Raw genomic sequence first — 17,904 nt, forward strand, 5'->3', positions numbered from 1 at the left:
AAGGCACTGCATCACAGTGCTAGAGGCATCACAGTCCGGGATCGAACCTGGGTCTGTAGTATCACAATCAGCAGTGATTGGGAGTCCCATAGGGCAGCTCACAATTGGCCCAGCGTCGTCCGGGTCAGAGGAAGGTTTGGCCGGGGTAGGCCGTCATTGTAAGTAAGAATTTGTTCTTAACCGACTTGCCTAGTTAAATAAAATAAAAAGTATAAAAAATTGTATGTGTTACTTAATTTGCTAAAATTACAAGTTACTTAGTGGGGGAGTAAAACTATAGGCAACATTGACCCCCTAATCTGGTAGAGGGCTGATATAAGGGAGACTAGGCATCTGAGTCAGCTCCCTACAGTCCATACACATGCATAATTCCCACACGAAAACACCAAGGCCCAACTCATGAGCGCCATATCAGCAGCAGATTCATTTATAATGGAAAATTGTGGTTATTCAACAAATGTTTGTGTATTGAATCGTATCGTTCTCTAAATCAAACCGAATCGCTTCAAACTAAAACTGTATCGTATTGGAGCACATGCATCTAGATAAGCATGGTCTTGAAAAGGAAAGATGCACATCCCTAGTATTTAGCATATCACCGTACCACATTGACATAGAAATCTGATGCCGAACTGCGCAGTTGATGACATGCAACCATTTGTTGATAAATGCAGCACAACTGCAATATAGTCGGCCTAGAACGTAACTAGTGTGTGGTCATGCAGTTCAGTACCTGAGGTAGTGGTCCCCAGCCAGGATGCAGATGGACTGCAGGGTCTTGCCCAGGCCCATGTCATCACAGAGAATACCGTGGAGCTTGTACTTGTTCAGGAAGGACAGCCAGTTCACTCCGTCCTGGAGAGATCAAAGTTATTGAAACTGTCCATCAACAACTCATTGTAATAACCTTGTCAATCACATTTTACATACTAGCTATGACAGAGCAGACAACCATGGTATGCAATGAGCTGTTGCATTGCGTTTGTGAGTCAAAGGATTCACGCAAACATCTTTACCGTGCTTATATTGAGTGTATGAGATGGACTGCATAGAAGTCGGACTGCACAAATCACTGCTCTACAAATCACTTTGTATCCCAAACAACTAATCAAACACTCTGAATGTCAGTGGCATGCTTATTCTACACCAGTCTAGATGAGTTTATGCTGGGGTATAAAAGCAGAGCGTAGTCCTATCCAGGTTTTATTCCAAAACTCTGCAGGGTTCCATTACACTAGAGAGATGGATGTTGGGCTCAGCAGGATACCAGCAGAGTGCACAAGCCCATCAATTCTACCATTTTTTATTTGTTCTGTCCAAAAGTAATTTGTCAGCAGCCGACCTCCCTGCAGCATTTAAAAGCAATCCCTTTTTGTAGAGCTTTGCAAAAAAACAATAACACTAAAAATGAAGTGGAAAGTGCTGAATAGATAACATTTACCATGATTTTTTACTGTGCACAAAATAATCCAAAACGAATTGCAAATACATCCATGTTACCTTCACACGTTCATCCAAAATAATTAGTGCCTTCGGGAAGTATTCAGACCACTTGACTTTTCCAAATTGTTATGTTAGCCTTATTCTAAAATTGATTTTTTTATATACTTAGTAATCTACGCACAATACTCCATAATGACATAGCGAGAAAAAGTTTAGCAGATATATTAAATAAAAAAACAAATACCTGATTATCATAAGTATTCAGACCCTTCGCTATGAGACTCGAAACTGAGCTCAGGTGCATGCTGTTTTCATTGATCATCCTTGAGATGTTTCTACAACTTGGAGTCCACCTGTGGTAAATTAAATTGATTGGACATGATTTGGAAAGGCGCACACCCATCTATATAAAAACGTCCCACAGTTGACAGTGCATGTCGGAGCAAAAACAAACCCAGGAGGTCGAAGGAATTGCCTGTAGAGCTCCGAGACAGGATTGTGTCGAGGCACAGATCTGGGGAAGGTTACCAAAACATTTCTGCAGCATTGAAGGTCCAAGGACAGTGGCCTTTATCATTCTTAAATGGAAGAAGTTTGGAGCCACCAAGACTATTCCTAGAGCTGGCTGCCCGGCCAAACTGACCAATCGGGGGGAGAAGGGCCTTGGTCAGGGAGGTGACCAAGAACCCGATGGTCACTCTGACAGAGTTCCTCTGTGGAGATGGGAGAACCTTCCAGAAGGACAATGACCTCTGCAGCACTCCAAGTGGCGAGACAGAAGACACTTCTCAGTAAAATAAAAGGCACTTGACAGCCTGCTTGGAGTTTGCCAAAAGGTACCTAGGACTCTCGGAACATAAACAGGATTCTCTGGTCTGATGAAACCAAGATTGAACTCGAGCCTGAAAGGCAAGCGTCACATCTGGAGGAAACCAGGTACCGCTCATCACCTGCCCAATACCACCCCTACGGTGAAGCATGGTGGTGGCAGTATCATGCTGTGGGGATGTTTTTCAGCAGCAGGGACTGGGAGACTAGTCAGGATCAAGGGAAAGGTGAACGGATCAAGGGAAAGGTGAACGAATCGAAGTACAGAGAGATCCTTAAAGTAAACCTGCTCCAGAGTTCTCAGGACCTCAGACTGGGGCGAAGGTTCACCTTCCAACTGGACAACAACCCTGAGCACACAGCCAAGACAACGCAGAAGTGGCTTCGGGACAAGTTTCTGAATGTCCTTGAGTGGCCTAGCCAGAGCCCGGACTTGAACCCGATCAAACATCTCTGGAGAGACCTGAAAATAGCTGTCAAATCAAAATCAAGTTTATATAGCCCTTCGTACATCAGCTAATATCTCGAAGTGCTGTACAGAAACCCAGCCTAAAATCCCAAACAGCAAGCAATGCAGGTGTAGAAGCACGGCGGCTAGGAAAAACTCCCTAGAAAGGCCAAAACCTAGGAAGAAACCTAGAGAGGAACCAGGCTATGAGGGGTGGCCAGTCCTCTTCTGGCTGTGCCGGGTGGAGATTATAACAGAACATGGCCAAGATGTTCAAATGTTCATAAATGACCAGCATGGTCAAATAATAAATCAGGAGTAAATGTCAGTTGGCTTTTCATAGCCGATCATTAAGAGTATCTCTACCGCTCCTGTCCAGTGACTCTTCCCATCCAACCTGACAGAGCTTGAGAGGATCAGCAGAAAACAATGGGAGAAACTCCCCAAATACAGGTGTGCCAAGCTTGTAGCGTCATACACAAGACTCAAGGCTGGCATTGCTGCCAAAGGTGCATCAACAAAAGTACTGAGTAAAGGGTCTGAATACATATTTAAAAAATCATATCTATATATTAACAGCAAAAAAATGAATCCTATTACTGTCAACTGCGTTTATTTTCAGCAAACTTAACATGTGAAAATATTTGTATGAACACAACAAGATTCAACAACTGAGACTTAAACTGAACAAGGACCACAGACATGTGACTAACAGAAATTTAATAATGTGTCTCTGAACAAAGGGGGTCAAAATCAAAAGTAAGTCTGTATCTGGTGAGGCCACCAACTGCATTAAGTACTGCAGTGCAGCTCCTTCTCATGGACTGCACCAGATTTGCCAGTTCTTGCCCCTCTCTTCCACCAAGGCACCTGCAATTTCCCGAACATTTCTGGGGGGGGGGGGGGGGGGGGGGGGGGCTAGCCCTAGCCCTCACCCTCCGATCCAACAGGTCCCAGACGTGCTCAATGGGATTGAGATCCGGGCTCTTCGCTGGCCACGGCAGAACACTGACATTCCTGTCTTGCAGGAAATCACGCACAGAACGAGCAGTATGGCTGGTGGCATTGTCATGCTGGAGGGTCATGTCAGGATGAGCCTGCAGGAAGGGTACCACATGAGGGAGGAGGATGTCTTCCCTGTAACGCACAGCGTTTCCAGGTGGTAAGAGTAGGCAACAACACGTCTGCCACGCTGATCCTCAACACTGGGGCCCCTCAGGGGTGTGTACTTAATCCCCTCCTGTATTCCCTGTTTACCCACGACTGCGTGGCCAAATACGATTCCAACATCTCATTAAGTTTGCTGATGACAGTGGTAGGCCTGATCACCGACAGCGATGAGACTGCCTATAGGGAGGTGGTCAGAGAACTGGCAGTGTGGTGCCAGGACAACAACCTCTCCCTCAATGTGAGCAAGACAAAGGAGCTGGTCGTGGACTACAGGATAAGGCGGACCAAACAGGCCCCCATTAACATCGATGGGGTTGTAGTGGAGCGGGTCGAGAGTTAAGTTCCTTGGTGTCAACATCACCGAACGGTCCAAACATACCAAGACAGTCATATAGAGGGCACGACAAAGCTTACTCCCCCCCTCAGGAGACTGAAAAGATTTGGCATGGGTCCCCAGATCCTCAAAAGGTTCTACAGCTGCACCATCGAGAGCATCACTGCCTGGTATGGCAACTGCTCGGCATCTGAACGTAAGGCGCTACAGAGGGTAGTGCGAACGGCCCAGTAAGTCACTGGGGCCAAGCTTCCTGCCATCCAGGACCTATGTAATATGCAGAGGAATGAGGAAAGCCCATAAAATTGTCAGATACTCCAGTCACCCAAGTCAAACTTTACTCTGCTACCGTACAGGAAGCGGTACCGAAGCGCCAAGTCTAGGACCAAAAGGCTCCGCAACAGCTTCTACCCAAAAGCCACATTCACCCCTCCCTTTTGTACACTGCTGCTACTCGCTGTTTATTAATAACTATGCAGTCACTTCACCCCCACCTACATGTACAAATTACCTCAACTAACCTGTACCCACACACACTGATTCCGTACCGGTGCCCCCTGTATATAGCCTCGATATTGTTATTCTTATTGTGTTACTTTTTATTTTCGTCTACTTGGTAAATATTTTCTTAACTCTTCTTGAACTGCACTGTTTGTTAAGGGCTTGTAAGTAAGCATTTCACGGTAAAGTCTACACTTGTTGTATTCGGCGCATGTGACAAATAAAGTTTGATTTGATATTGTTTTTATGCAGATTTTTTATATTAGCATTAAAATCTGTCACCAATTGTAGGCGATTGACATGTTGGCAGTTCGGCAAGGGAATGATAAGTTATTTACACCAGTGAAATCAGTGTATTGTTTGCCTTATGGTTTGCAATATCACAAATAAAAGTCTGGGGTAGAGTACTGACGTTAGCTTCGGCTGTACGCTTGCTAGCAAAGTTAGCTAGCTAAAATTACATTCAGCATTCACAGAAAACTAACTAGCAAGCTACGGGTATCTTTCTTTGTAAAGCGCTGTGTCCTGTCTGGACATCACTTTGCTGAACAGTAAATTAAGAGTTCTGCATTAGTCAAGTGTGTTAAATTTGTGCAGCATGAGTGGGTAGGAATCAAGATGCAGCCTACAGGTTCCTCAAGGACAGGCAATGTGTGAGTAGCGCCGGTTGTAGCTTGCAGTAGTTTGACACTCTGCACATGTAGTCACGGGCTAACAGCGGTTCTACCGATTGTTTGTGTATGAGTGTTAGAGATGGATCAATAAACGGACAAGTAAAAAGACAGACGTGTAAACAGATTTGCAAACACACCTGCTGATACTTGCGGAGCTCGGCCTGGATGGGCACAGGGATCTTGTAGTTCTCCAGCTTCCTGCCGTCAAGCAGCTGCTCCAGAAAGTGACGCTCTCTGGCCTTCTGGCGAATCAGATCATCCGACATGGTGGGAGGGTCCGGGATACCAGCCTAAAAAAATATATATAATAATAATTTATCGGACTCAAAACTCAAACCCCTTTCACACCCCTAAGCCAAACCAAGCCCAACTGTACTTCGCTGGCCTGGTTTAGCATCCACCATAGCTGCTGGAACCTTGCTGGAAAGGACAGTGAGAAAAGAAAATATCTGAGCGCAATACGAATTGGCTCAGCAAGATAGTGCGAAAAGGCTGTAAGATCTCAACAAATAAAATCAGGTGCAAAAGACAAGCCTCCTAAATATTACATATGAGAGTCAACAATGTACATCTTGGTATGTAAGTAATGACATTGAGTTGTCCGGTTCTGCAGTGTGCCTGATTCATTACTCCCACTTAATCTCTGATTGAACAAATGAACTGACAGAGGTCCAAGTTGCAATCAAAACGGAAGGAGAACACACAAATGTGTCTCTCTACCCCACACAAATGACAGTCACATAAAATATAGCCCCACTATTCAGCATAGGACGACAATGAGCTATACTGCCTTCTACAGGGCAAAATAGAATTGACGATATGGTGCAGTAGGAAACAACTGTAGATCAGGGGTTCACAAACTGTCAGGGACCGGCATTGTAGTGACAATTTTGTAGTGTTCAAGCAAACTTTAAAACTAATATCCTGTAATATTACACATTTTCCCACAGGGCAGAGAACACTGCAAAAAAAAATGGTTGAGTACTGTGGATACCAATATCCCTGTAAACCTCCCATGCCGATGTTGCCCATGGTTAAGAAATTATACAGTGCATTCGGAAAGTATTCAGACCGACTTTCTCCAAATTTTGTTAAAGCCATATTCTAACCTGAAGAAAAAAAAAAGTTCACAAATCTACAATCAATACCCCATAATGACAAAGCAAACAGGTTTAGAATGTTTAGCAAATGTATTAAAAATAAAACAGATACCTTATTTACTTAAGTATTCAGACCCTTTGCTAGGATACTTGAAATTGAGCTCAGGTGCATCCTGCTTCCATTGATCATCCTTGAGATGTTTCTACAACTTGGGAGTCCAACTGTGGTAAATTCAACTGGACATGATTTGAGGAGGCACACAACTGTCATATATATATAATGTTTTTTTGTTTTTTTAAAGTCCCACAGTTGACAGTGCATCCCAGAGCAAAAAACAAGCCATCAGGTGGAAGGAATTGTCCGTAGAGCTCCGAGACAGGATTTCTGCAGCATCGAAGGTCCAAGAACAGTGGCCTCCATCATTCTTAAAATGGAAGAAGTTTGGAACCACCAAGACTCCTAGAGCTGGCCAAACTGAGCAATCAGGGGAGAAGGGCCTTGGTCAGGGAAGTCACTAAGAACCTGATGGTCACTGACAGAGCTCTGGAGTTCCTCTGTGGAGATGGGAGAACCTTCCAGAAGGACAACCATCTCTGCAGCACTCTAGCATAAAGGCCTGATTTGTGGAGTGGCCAGACGGAAGCCACTCCTCAGTAAAAGCTACGACAGCCCGCTTGGAGTTTGCCAAAAGGCACCCATGGACTGTCAGACCATGAAAATAAAGATTCTCTGGTCTGATGAAACCAAGATTGAACTCTTTGACCTAAATGCCAAGTGTTTGGTCTGGAAGAAACCTGGCACCATCCACACAATGAAGCACGGTGGTGGCAGCATCATGCTGTGGGGATGTTTTTCAGCAGCAGGGACTGGGAGACTGGTCAGGATCAAGGGAATTTTTTTTATGAAAACCTGTTCCACAGTGCTCAGGACCTCAGTGCTCAGGACTCAGACTGGGGCGAAGGTTCCTTCCAACAGGACAACGTCCCAAAGGACACAACGCGGGAGTGGCTTTGGGAAAAGTCCCCAAATACAGGTGTGCCAAGCTTGTAGTGTCATACCCAAGAAGACTCGAGGCTGTAGTCGCTGCCAAAAGGTGCTTCAACAAAGTACAGAGTAAAGGTTCTGAATTGTTTTTTTATTTAACTAGGCAAGCCCGTTTAAGAATTTGTTCTTATTTACAATGACAACCGACTTACAGTACCAGTCAAAAGTTGACACACCTACTCAAAGGGTTTCTTTATTTTTACTATTTTCTACATTGTAGAATAACAGTTAAGACATTAAAACGATGAAATAACACAATCAAGTAGTAACCACAAAAAAAAAAAAAAAGGTGTTAAATATATTTGAGATTCTTTAAAGTAGCCACCCTTTGCCTTGACAGCTTTGCACCCTCTTGGCATTCTCTCAACCAGCTTCATGATTGTCACCTGGAAATAATTAAAATTAAACAGGTGTGCCTTGTTTTTAACAAAAAACATTTGTGGAATTTCTTTCCTTAATGCGTTTGAGCCAATTAGTTGTTTTATGACAAGGTAGGGGTGGTAAAGAAGATAGCCCTATTTGGTAAAAGACCAAGTCCATATTATGCCAAGCACAGCTCAAATAATGTCTTAAAGGATGGACTTAAGGTCAGTCAATCTGGAAAATTACAAGAACTTTGAAAGTTTCTTCAAGTAGTCGCAAAAACCATCAAGCACTATGATGAAACTGGCGTTCATGAGGACCGCCACAGGAAAGGAAGACCCAGCGTTACCTCTGCTGCAGAGGATAAGTTCATTAGTTACCAGCAATTAACTGCACCTCAGATTGTAGCCCAAATAAATGCTTCAGAGTTCAAGTAACAGATCTCAACATCAACTGTTCAGAGGAGACTGTGTGAATCAGGCCTTCATGGTTGAATTGCTGTAAAGAAACCACTACTATAGGACACCAATAAGAAGAGACTTGATTGGGCCAAGAAGCACAAGCAATGGACATTAGACCGGTGGAAATCTGTCCTTTGGTCTGAGTGCAAATTAGAAATGTTTGGTTCCAACCGCCGTGTCTTTATATGACGCAGAGTAGGTGAATGGATGTTCTCCACATGTGTGGTTCCCACCGTGACGCATGGAGGTGGTGCTTTCCTGGTCACACTGCCAGTGATTTATTTAGAATTCAAGGCACACTTAAACAGCATGGATATCATAGCATTCTGCAGCGATACACCATCCCATCTGGTTTGCACTTAGTGGGACTATCATTTGTTTTTCAACAGGAAAATTTACCAATACACCTCCAGTCTGTAAGGTATATTTTACCAATAAGTAGAGTGATGAGTGCTGCATCAGATGACCTGGCTTCCACAATCACCCGACCTCAACCCGATTGAGTTTGGGATGAGTTGGACCCCAGAGTGGAGGAAAAGCAGCCAACAAGTGCTCAGCATGTGGGAACTTCTTAAAGACAGTTGGAAAAGCATTCCAGGTGACTACCTCGAAGCTGGTTGAATGTCAAGAGTGTGCAAAACTGTCAAGGCAAAGGGTGGCTACTTCAAAGACTCTCAAATATATTTTGATTTGTTTAACACTATTTTGGTTACGACATGATTCCATACATCTTCACTATTATTCTGTCATTTAGAAAATAGTAAAAAATAAAAACCCTTGATTAGGTGTCCAAACCTTCGACTGGTACTGTATGTAAATGTGATCTGTTTTTTATTTGCATACATTTCTAAAGTTCTTAATGCATTGTCATTATGGGGTATTGTGTATAGATTGATGACAAAAATAAATAAAACATGTAGTCCATTTTAGAATAAGACTAATGTAATAAAATGTGGAAAAAGTCAAGGGGTATGAATACTTTCCGAATGCACTGTATACAGCAGATCAAGTGAATGTTTGAAATTAACTACATTGCGTCGGACTGTGCAGAATCACAAATCACCTAGCATCCCCAAAAAAGCAAATAACTACTCCTAAATAAATACTTGCTCAAACAAATCTCCTTAAACATACCGACTGTTGTGCATTGGTTTGTGTGTGTTTACCTCCAGGGGTAGCAAGCGGATGAGGGTGGCAAAGCACTGCGTGGCCATGAAACGGACGCTGTCACTGGGGTCACTCATGCGGCCCAGCACCGGCACCACCAGCAGCACAATGTATGGCACGATGTCCACATCCAACTGCTCCATCACACCTGCGGGGGCCAAGGGGTCAAGGACAACAAACCACACGACAATGACACCCACTTCCCTGGTGTCATTACACCCATAGTGAACCCAGAACACTTTCAGTTACATCAGGTCTTGGGTGGTCATGGGTTCGATTGCCGCTGGGGTCACATTTACTTAAAGTGTATGCACTCAATGTACTGTTAGTCACTTTCGATGAAAGTAGGGCCAAGTATACCAGTGTCGCAATACTTTTTCCCATGGCAAAAATGAATACACAAAGCAAAACCCAACTCTTTGGTCCGTTAAAAAATAAGGGTGACTCAATAACAATGTTTGTTTCCAACAGAGCTCTTTTCCTAAAGAAGTTAACTCCGCTTCGTGTTTTGTTTCCTTGCCACGATACTAACCAGAATCGCGATACTGGTATCGTCCCGGCCCTAGATAAGCGTCTACTAAATGGCATATAATATTCCAACCTTGTTTATAAAAAAAATCACATTGGTAGGTTGCCCATACATATAGTATGGGATCATGTCTAATTGCGTGACAGCGTATGAAAGATACAGGCCATGGCCTCAATGGCCCCCTCCTGCTTAGTGCTGTCCTCGATGCACCCTAGCCATGGAAGCACACGCTCCAGGAACAGGTGCATGGTCTCCATGGTAGCGATCTTACTGAGCACGCCCACGCAGCGCGCCGCCATGTGACGAACGGCCGTGTACGGATGCTGCAGACAGGTGAACAGGTGGGGCAGGTGCTCCAACAACTGAAATACACAGAGGGGGAGAAATGACCATTAAAATCACATTTTTTGGGGTCACATACACATGGTTAGCAGATGCTATTGCGAGTGTAGCGAAACGCAAACAATACAGTAAATGCATTCAAAATATCAGTTTCTGATGTTTCCATGTCAAAGTCTTCTGCGAGACAAAGCCAAGTGGCTGGCCACCTGTTTTGTAGATCAATCTCTATGGCACAATCCAAAACACCACCACGTTATTTCCAGATACTGGTGCTCTTCACCATTCATTTGGCCTTGATATAGTTAGAACTACACAGCAGATGGAAAGGGATGTACACTCATCTTGAAAGACTAATTTTGAGGTCTGAAAACAAGTTTTGTAATTTCCCTTTTAATGAAGACAAGAACTTTGATAAGTCCATCTTCCACTGTGGTTTGGTAAATAGTGGTGGCTAAGTGGCGTTTCTACTGGGGAGACTCCTGCATGTTCTATTACCAGAGGTTTGAGCTCGGGGGCCATGGCCCCAGCAGTGACCTCTAGGACCTGCAGTGAGTTGACCAGATCCTGGGCCGCAGCATCCCCCCTCTCCATCTGGAGCTTCCAATCTACAACACCAAAGAGATAAATATACATCAATATCTCTTCATTGATGATGCACACAAGAGTTATATGAAGACGCCAATCTAGAAGTGGACAGCGGGTAGCAAACAGCAATACATCTGGGTCATTATGCACCAAATGGACTGAAACAGGAAGGGCTACCTGTACTTGTCAATAAGAAATGCTCGTTTTCAGTGTGCGTTTTGAAAGGTTTTCCTACAGTGATCCCAATGAACATAACCCATATGATCTAACTGTAAGGTCGCTCTGGATAACATATGAACATTAGCATACCTATGCCTTCATTGTCCACCACAGCCCTCAGAGGTCCCACCATGGACTCCCACAGGTAGGGCAGTGACCCTGTCAGCTCCTGGCCAAAGTGCCTGGCAACCGTCATCAGAGAGAACTCGGCACCTCTTCTCTGGACGAGACTGTTTCTTTTATTCTGAAACAGTAAAAAAGAATTAAAAACAGTCACAGGTAAATGTTCAGGTAACTGTTCACGCCCTCTGTCACCCACCTCATCGGTGTCTGTGGTGATGGTGCTGCCGGGGGGCAGTTCAGTGGTGGGTGTCTTGGGGGTTTTGGGGGTGGGGCCCCTTTTGCTGGTGATGGCAAATGCTGCCCTCTGGTGGCGGTACAGGGTGATGATGCCCTTGGTCTTATTGACCACGTGGTGCATGCATTCTTTTTCCGACATTCCAGCTAGGAATGGTAGAGAAAACAGCAAAGTGAGTAATAGGTTTTTATGTAAGAGAGAACCCTTTTCAGGCTGCTTCTACATCGTTAGGGTTTAAATCTGGGTTGTGTTCATCATTTACTGAAACAGGATGGGACTACAAGAAGAGTTTGTTCTAAAACCATTATTTGGTCAACAGTAATAGCCTATGCATCATGTTGATTCCTGCTATGAAAGTATCTGCCCTTCTCCGTTTAGACTGCTGTGTGAGCGAGCCACTCACTCCTCCCACTGTGCGAATGGAGGGAGATGCATTCAGATAAGCACAAGCATATGACCGTTGCTCAAAATGCAATTGAAGGGAAATTATTTTCAAACTACTCGTTCTACTTACTGAGAGGAGAGTCGCAGCTTTTATTTCTCACCTCTCAATATTGAGTTCATGGTACCACTTTACAACCGGCGTAAGCTATGTAGTATGGTTTTGATGCGCCCACTGAGCAGCGCCGGGCAGAGCACGCCATTGTCGCTGATTAGGCCAGCATCAAGTAGCCTAGGCCTAGCACATGACAATTACTGATTGATTAATCAATTAGCCAACATGGCTATCGAGCAACAAGATCTTAGAGTTCACAATCTAGCTAAGTGTTAAGAGTTCACACTTCCTCAGGTGATGAATAATATTACAGGACTCCAGACTAACGTTTCCCCATTTGGTGGCACCTGCCCATGATTTGTTTGCACCAATTATATTTAGTTTTTTTTTTTACATTGTATAAGATAATACAAATTGTCTAGTGTGGCAGTCAAAGTGCTTTATTCAAATATGTAATATACTAGTGAGATGAAATAACTAAATTATTGAATAACATCAGGCATTTGGGCTGTGTGTTTTATTTTAATGTTAAAATAGAGCTCCAGAATGGTCTGATTTATTCATATTTTTTTCCAATATAGATCGCCTGCATCTTTGTGTACAAATATCATAGGCCAATTTATCACCCGAGTAAGTGTAAACTCAAAACACATCAGCTAAATCGCAAACTCTAAACATAATACCCACTGCTAGCAGCCATGTATTAATCTAACAGTAACTGTAAAGTCCCAAAAAACGTTGCAGTTGTAGCCTCCCGCCCAATGAGGCCCACGCAAATCACCAATGCGCATTTCGCATGTGCTGCATCTTAAAACCGTATCAAATATCTTGGTTGTAAAATAGTAGCTATTGAGCTCAAAATGTAGAGCTCAGAAATAAATTATACCTACAGAAAACCGCCTCTTCAACTAAGTCAATTTGATTTTAAAAAACATACAAAATCAGAACACTTTTCTTCCTCCCCTGGAGCATTTTTTCCCCCCGGGAAAGGAGAGGCTCGCGTGACACAGCAGACCCCAGAGAAAACAGCTACAGGTAGACGCTTTCATTACATGAATCACAAGGATAATGTACTTTACCGTTTGAACAAATCATGGTTTTAGCCTTCTAAAAAATGTTTTACAATTTGAGTGAGTAAATAGCGAAACCTGATCATTACTACAATTACAAATACAGCATCAGTCAAAAGTTGACACCTACTCATTCAAGGGTTTCTTTATTTTTTATTATGTTCCACATTGTAGAATGGTGAAGTCGAAACTATGAAACACCTGGAATCATGTAGTAACCAGTGTTAAATCAAAATCTATTTGATATTGTTCAAAGAAGAACAATATGTCATCAAGGCAAAGGGTGGCTACTTCGAAGAATCTCAAATATATTTAAATTTGTTTAACACTTTCTTACTACAAGATTCCATATGTCTTCACTATTATTCTATAATGTAGAAAATAGTCAAAATAAAGAAAAACCCTGGAATGCGTAGATGGCCAAACTTTTGGCTGGTACTGTACATTTATAGTGCATTTGGAAAAGTACTCAGACCTTGACTTTATCCACATCTCGTTACAGCCTTATTTCTAAAGTGGATTAAATTGTTTTGTTTCCCCAATCTACACACAATACCCCCATAATGACAAAAAAACTGGATGAGACATTTTTAGCAAATTTATGTACTGCCAAATTCTATCAAATGATGTTGGAGGCAGCATATGGTAGAGAAATGACCATACAATTCCCTGGCAACAGCTCTGGTGGACATTCCTGCAGTCAACATGCCAATTGCACGCCCTCAACTTCAGACATCTGTGGCATTGTGTTGTGACAAAACTGCACATTTTAGAGTAGCCTTTTATTGTCCCCAGCACAAGGTGCACCTGTGTAATGATCATGCCGTTTAATCAGATTCCTGACATGCCACACCTGTCAGGTGGATGGATTATCTTGGCAAAGGAGAAATGCTCACTAACAGGGATGTAAACAAATTTGTGCACAAAATTTAAGAGAAATAAGCTTTGTGCGTATGCAACATTTCTGGGATCTTTAATTTCAGGGCTTGAAAGAAAGGACAAACATGTTGCACAATGCTTCCAAATTAAAAACGCCAGGTCGCACAGCAAAATTATTCTTTGCATACGTGACCAAAAACTGGTCGCACTTCAGAGCCCTGCCTGCCGCTACTGGAAAGTATGCCCAACTGTCCACACATTTGTATTGTTATCGAGCAAAATTAATACATTTATCGCAATATGACTGTCTATATCACCCAGATCTACCATCCCATACCTTTAGCAGTCTCCTGAGTCGTGGACACCGGACAGGCCGAGGAGGGCGTGAGCAGGGGGTCCACGCAGACCGATGAACACAGGTTCTTGACGATCTTGGAATTGGGACATGGCTGCCTACCAGCACACTGCTGCAGCAGCTTCGCAATGAAGGAGGCGGCATAGCCCTGCACCAGGGTATTCTCCTCCCGCTTAGCCGCCTCCATCAGAGGACGCACCACCGGGTTCAGCTTGTCTGGCAGCGCCTGCAAGTTGGGATGTGAGAAAAAGTGTGTTATTGGACTAGCCCTGTCTGTTTGTCCATTTGGTGCCTAATTAACATAAGACAGATTTATAACGCAGTACATTCCTGTTTCCATATGATACCAAGAACATTTCCGGCGGTGTTTCCGTTAGCCGGTAAGTCGGCTTTTGTCAGAATTTTTTTTAAACAATTCCCAGACGGTCAATTGGTAAATTTTTTAAATAACTAACTATCCCATAGTGAAATAATGCATTTCATCCCATTCATTTATTGAAATACCAGTCAATTTTGCACAGGAGATGCTGCTACAGCCCAAACAGTTTGTTGCTACTGGAGTGAAACGTACCTTAAGGCCAATCATTGCACAACAAGTCTAAAGGCAATCGTGTGTAAAAAAGAAACATGGCTATGATTAAGAGCTAGATTAAAAAAAAAATCTCAACTGGTAAATTTAAGCGCGCTTCCCTTCGCAATTCAGGTGCATAGGCAAATAAACAAGCAATGAGCTGGAGACAGTATGAATTTTGAAACCTACACTTGTTTGAAACCTGAACGTTTTACCACGAGGCATGTCTTATCTTGCTTCTAAGTAGCCTAGCCAAAATCTAACCAAAAATGCAGGCAATTGTTTTATAAAGACTCCCATATACCATTGAAACAAGTAGCCTTTTTTCCCCCCTCATTCTATTGGTTTTCAAAATCAACCTTCATTGTCCAGTAGACAAAGGCACAATCCTAGCCATATTAGCAACCCATGCTACTTGTTGCATATTTAGAGATCCTTTAGATCTTGATATGGTCATCTGTCACATGAAACCCCTCACAAATTGTGTTTTCCCCGCTAATTGCATTACGTAACGAAGATTTGCACGTAGCCTAATGCCTTGTGCGCTTATGTGAAGAAACTGTTTAGCAACATTAAGCTAAACCGTTCTGATTTGTTGCATGAGCCGCATAGCTTTTCCCCCCCACGTTTTTGGGATGTAGCCTAGGCCTACTGGTTGTATGAATTTGGGATCTATCATCCCAAATGTCCCTGAGTCTGTTTGGAATATGCCATTTCTTTCTCACACAGAAAGGACAAGCTGACCAATAGACTGTAAACTTTCCTACTATCAAATCAAATTTTATTGGTCACACATATTTAGCAGATGTTAATTAAGGAGAAATGCTTGTTCCAAGCTCCAACAGAGCAGTAGTATCTAACTATTCACAAATTAAGAAAAACAAATATTGGGCCAAGCACTGTCGGAGTGGCATTGACTAAATACACTAGAATACAGTATATACATATGAGTAATATGTAAAAGCAGTATGTAAAGTAGTCAGTGATTCCATGTATATACTGTAGGGCAGCAGCTTTTAAGGTGCAGGGTTGAGTAGCCGGCTCTTCAGTCGGATGGCCTTGAGATAGACGCTGTTTTTCCAGTCTCTCAGTCCAAGCATTGATGCACCTGTACTGACCTCACCTTCCAGATGATAGCGGGGTAAAAACAGGCCATGGCTCATGTGGTTGAAATCCTTGATGAGCTTTTTGGCCTTCCTGTGACATCGGGTGCTGTAGGTGTCCTGGAGGGCAGGCAGTGCCCCCGGTGATGCATTGGGCAGACGACACCACTCAGAAGAGCCTTGTGGTTGCAGGCCCTACCAGGCGATGATACAGCACGACAGGATGCTCTCAATTGTGCATGTGTAAAAGTATGAGGGTTTTAGGGGCCAAGCCAAATTTCTTCAGCTGTTGCGCCTTCACCACACTGTCTGTATGGGTGGACCATTTCAGATCGTCCGTGATGTGTTCACCGAGGAACTTGAAGCTTTCCACCTTCTCCACTGCGGTCCTGTCGATGTGGATAGGGCCGTGCTCCCTCAGCTGTTTCCTGAACTCCTCGATCAGCTCCTTCGTTTTGTTGACAGAGGTTATTTTCCTTGCTCCAATCTGCCAGGCCCCTTACCTCCTCCCTGTAGGCTGACGTCATTAATGGTAATCTGGCCTACTACTGTTGTGTCGTCTGCCAACTTGATTGAGTTGGAGGCGTCCGTGGCCATGCAGTCATGGGTGAATAGGGAGTACAGGGCCCAGTTGCACAGGGCGGGGTTTAGACTCAGGGCCCAGAGCTTAATGAGGAGCTTGGAGGGTACTATGGTGTTGAAGGCTGAGTTATAATCAATGAACAACATTCTAACGTAGGTATTCCTCAGATGGGACAGGGCAGTGTGCAGTGCGATGGCGATTGCATCTGTGGATTTATTGGGGCTGTAAGAAAATGTAAGTGGGTCTAGGGTGTCAGGTAGAGGTGATATGATCCTTAACTAGCCTCAAAGCACTTCATGATGACAGAAGTGAGTGCTACGGGGCAAGTCATTTAATTCAGTAACCTTTGCTTTCTTGGGTACAGGAACAATGGTGGACATCTTGAAGCAAGTGGGGACAGCCGACTGGGATAGGGAGAGATTGAATATGTCCGTACACAATCCAGCCAACTGTTCTGCACATTCTCTGAGGATGCGGCTAGCGATGCCATCTGGGCCGGCAGCCTTGCGAGGGTTAACGCGCTTAAATGTCTTACTCATGTCGGCCATGGAGAACGAGAGCCCACAGTCCTTGGGAGCAGGCCGCGTCGGATTAGAGCTTGTCTGGGATCAAGACGGTGTCCACGGCGTGGCTGGTTTTCCCTTTGTCACATACGTCTCGTGTCTGAGCCGTTGAATTGCGACTAGGTTTTGCCTGCATGATTGCCTTACGGAGGGAATAACTACACTGTTCGTATTCAACCATATATCCAGTCACCTTGCCATGGTTAAATGCGATGGTTCGCGTTTTGTTTTGTGCGAATGCTGCCTTCTATCCACGGTTTCTGGTTTGTGTAGGTCTTAATCTCTGTGGGAACAACAACCCCTATACACTGCCTGATGAACTCAGTCATCGTGTAAGCGTCAATGTTATTCTTAGAGGTTACCCGGGAAACTTATCCCAGTCCGTGTGATCAAAATGATCTTGAAGCATGGATTCCAATAGGTCAGACCAGCGTTGAATAGACCTTAGCACGGGTACTCCTGTGAGTTTCTGCCTATAGGAAGGGAGGAGCAAAATAGAGTTGATCTGATTTGCCAAAGGGAGGGCCTTGTAGGCATCTCGAAAAGGTGAGTAACAGGGATCTGGTGTTTTTCCTCAGCGAGTACTAAAGTCAATGTGTTGATAGAACTCTGGTAGCATTTTCCCCAAATGTGCTTTGTTAAAATCCCCAGCTACAATAAATGCGGCCTCAGGATGTGGTTTACAGTTTGCATAAAGTTCAGTGTAGTTCCTTGAGG

General features: G+C 43.8%; 1 protein-coding gene across 1 annotated transcript in view; it reads right to left on the reverse strand.

The window, feature by feature from the left end:
* The window catches only part of btaf1 (BTAF1 RNA polymerase II, B-TFIID transcription factor-associated), a 58,605-nt gene that overhangs the window by 16,472 nt on the left and 24,229 nt on the right, over positions 1-17,904 (reverse strand). Inside the window, exons 21-28 of the mRNA XM_038991763.1 lie at positions 14,350-14,593; positions 11,529-11,713; positions 11,300-11,453; positions 10,901-11,010; positions 10,224-10,425; positions 9,534-9,682; positions 5,536-5,688; positions 734-855 (exon numbers count right to left, since the gene is read on the reverse strand). Of these exons, the coding sequence (XP_038847691.1) occupies positions 734-855; positions 5,536-5,688; positions 9,534-9,682; positions 10,224-10,425; positions 10,901-11,010; positions 11,300-11,453; positions 11,529-11,713; positions 14,350-14,593 (1,319 nt within the window). The remainder of the gene's footprint in view (positions 1-733; positions 856-5,535; positions 5,689-9,533; positions 9,683-10,223; positions 10,426-10,900; positions 11,011-11,299; positions 11,454-11,528; positions 11,714-14,349; positions 14,594-17,904) is intronic.

Source organism: Salvelinus namaycush, chromosome 4 (assembly GCF_016432855.1).
Source record: "Salvelinus namaycush isolate Seneca chromosome 4, SaNama_1.0, whole genome shotgun sequence".
In the NCBI taxonomy this organism is placed as follows: Eukaryota; Metazoa; Chordata; class Actinopteri; order Salmoniformes; family Salmonidae; genus Salvelinus; species Salvelinus namaycush.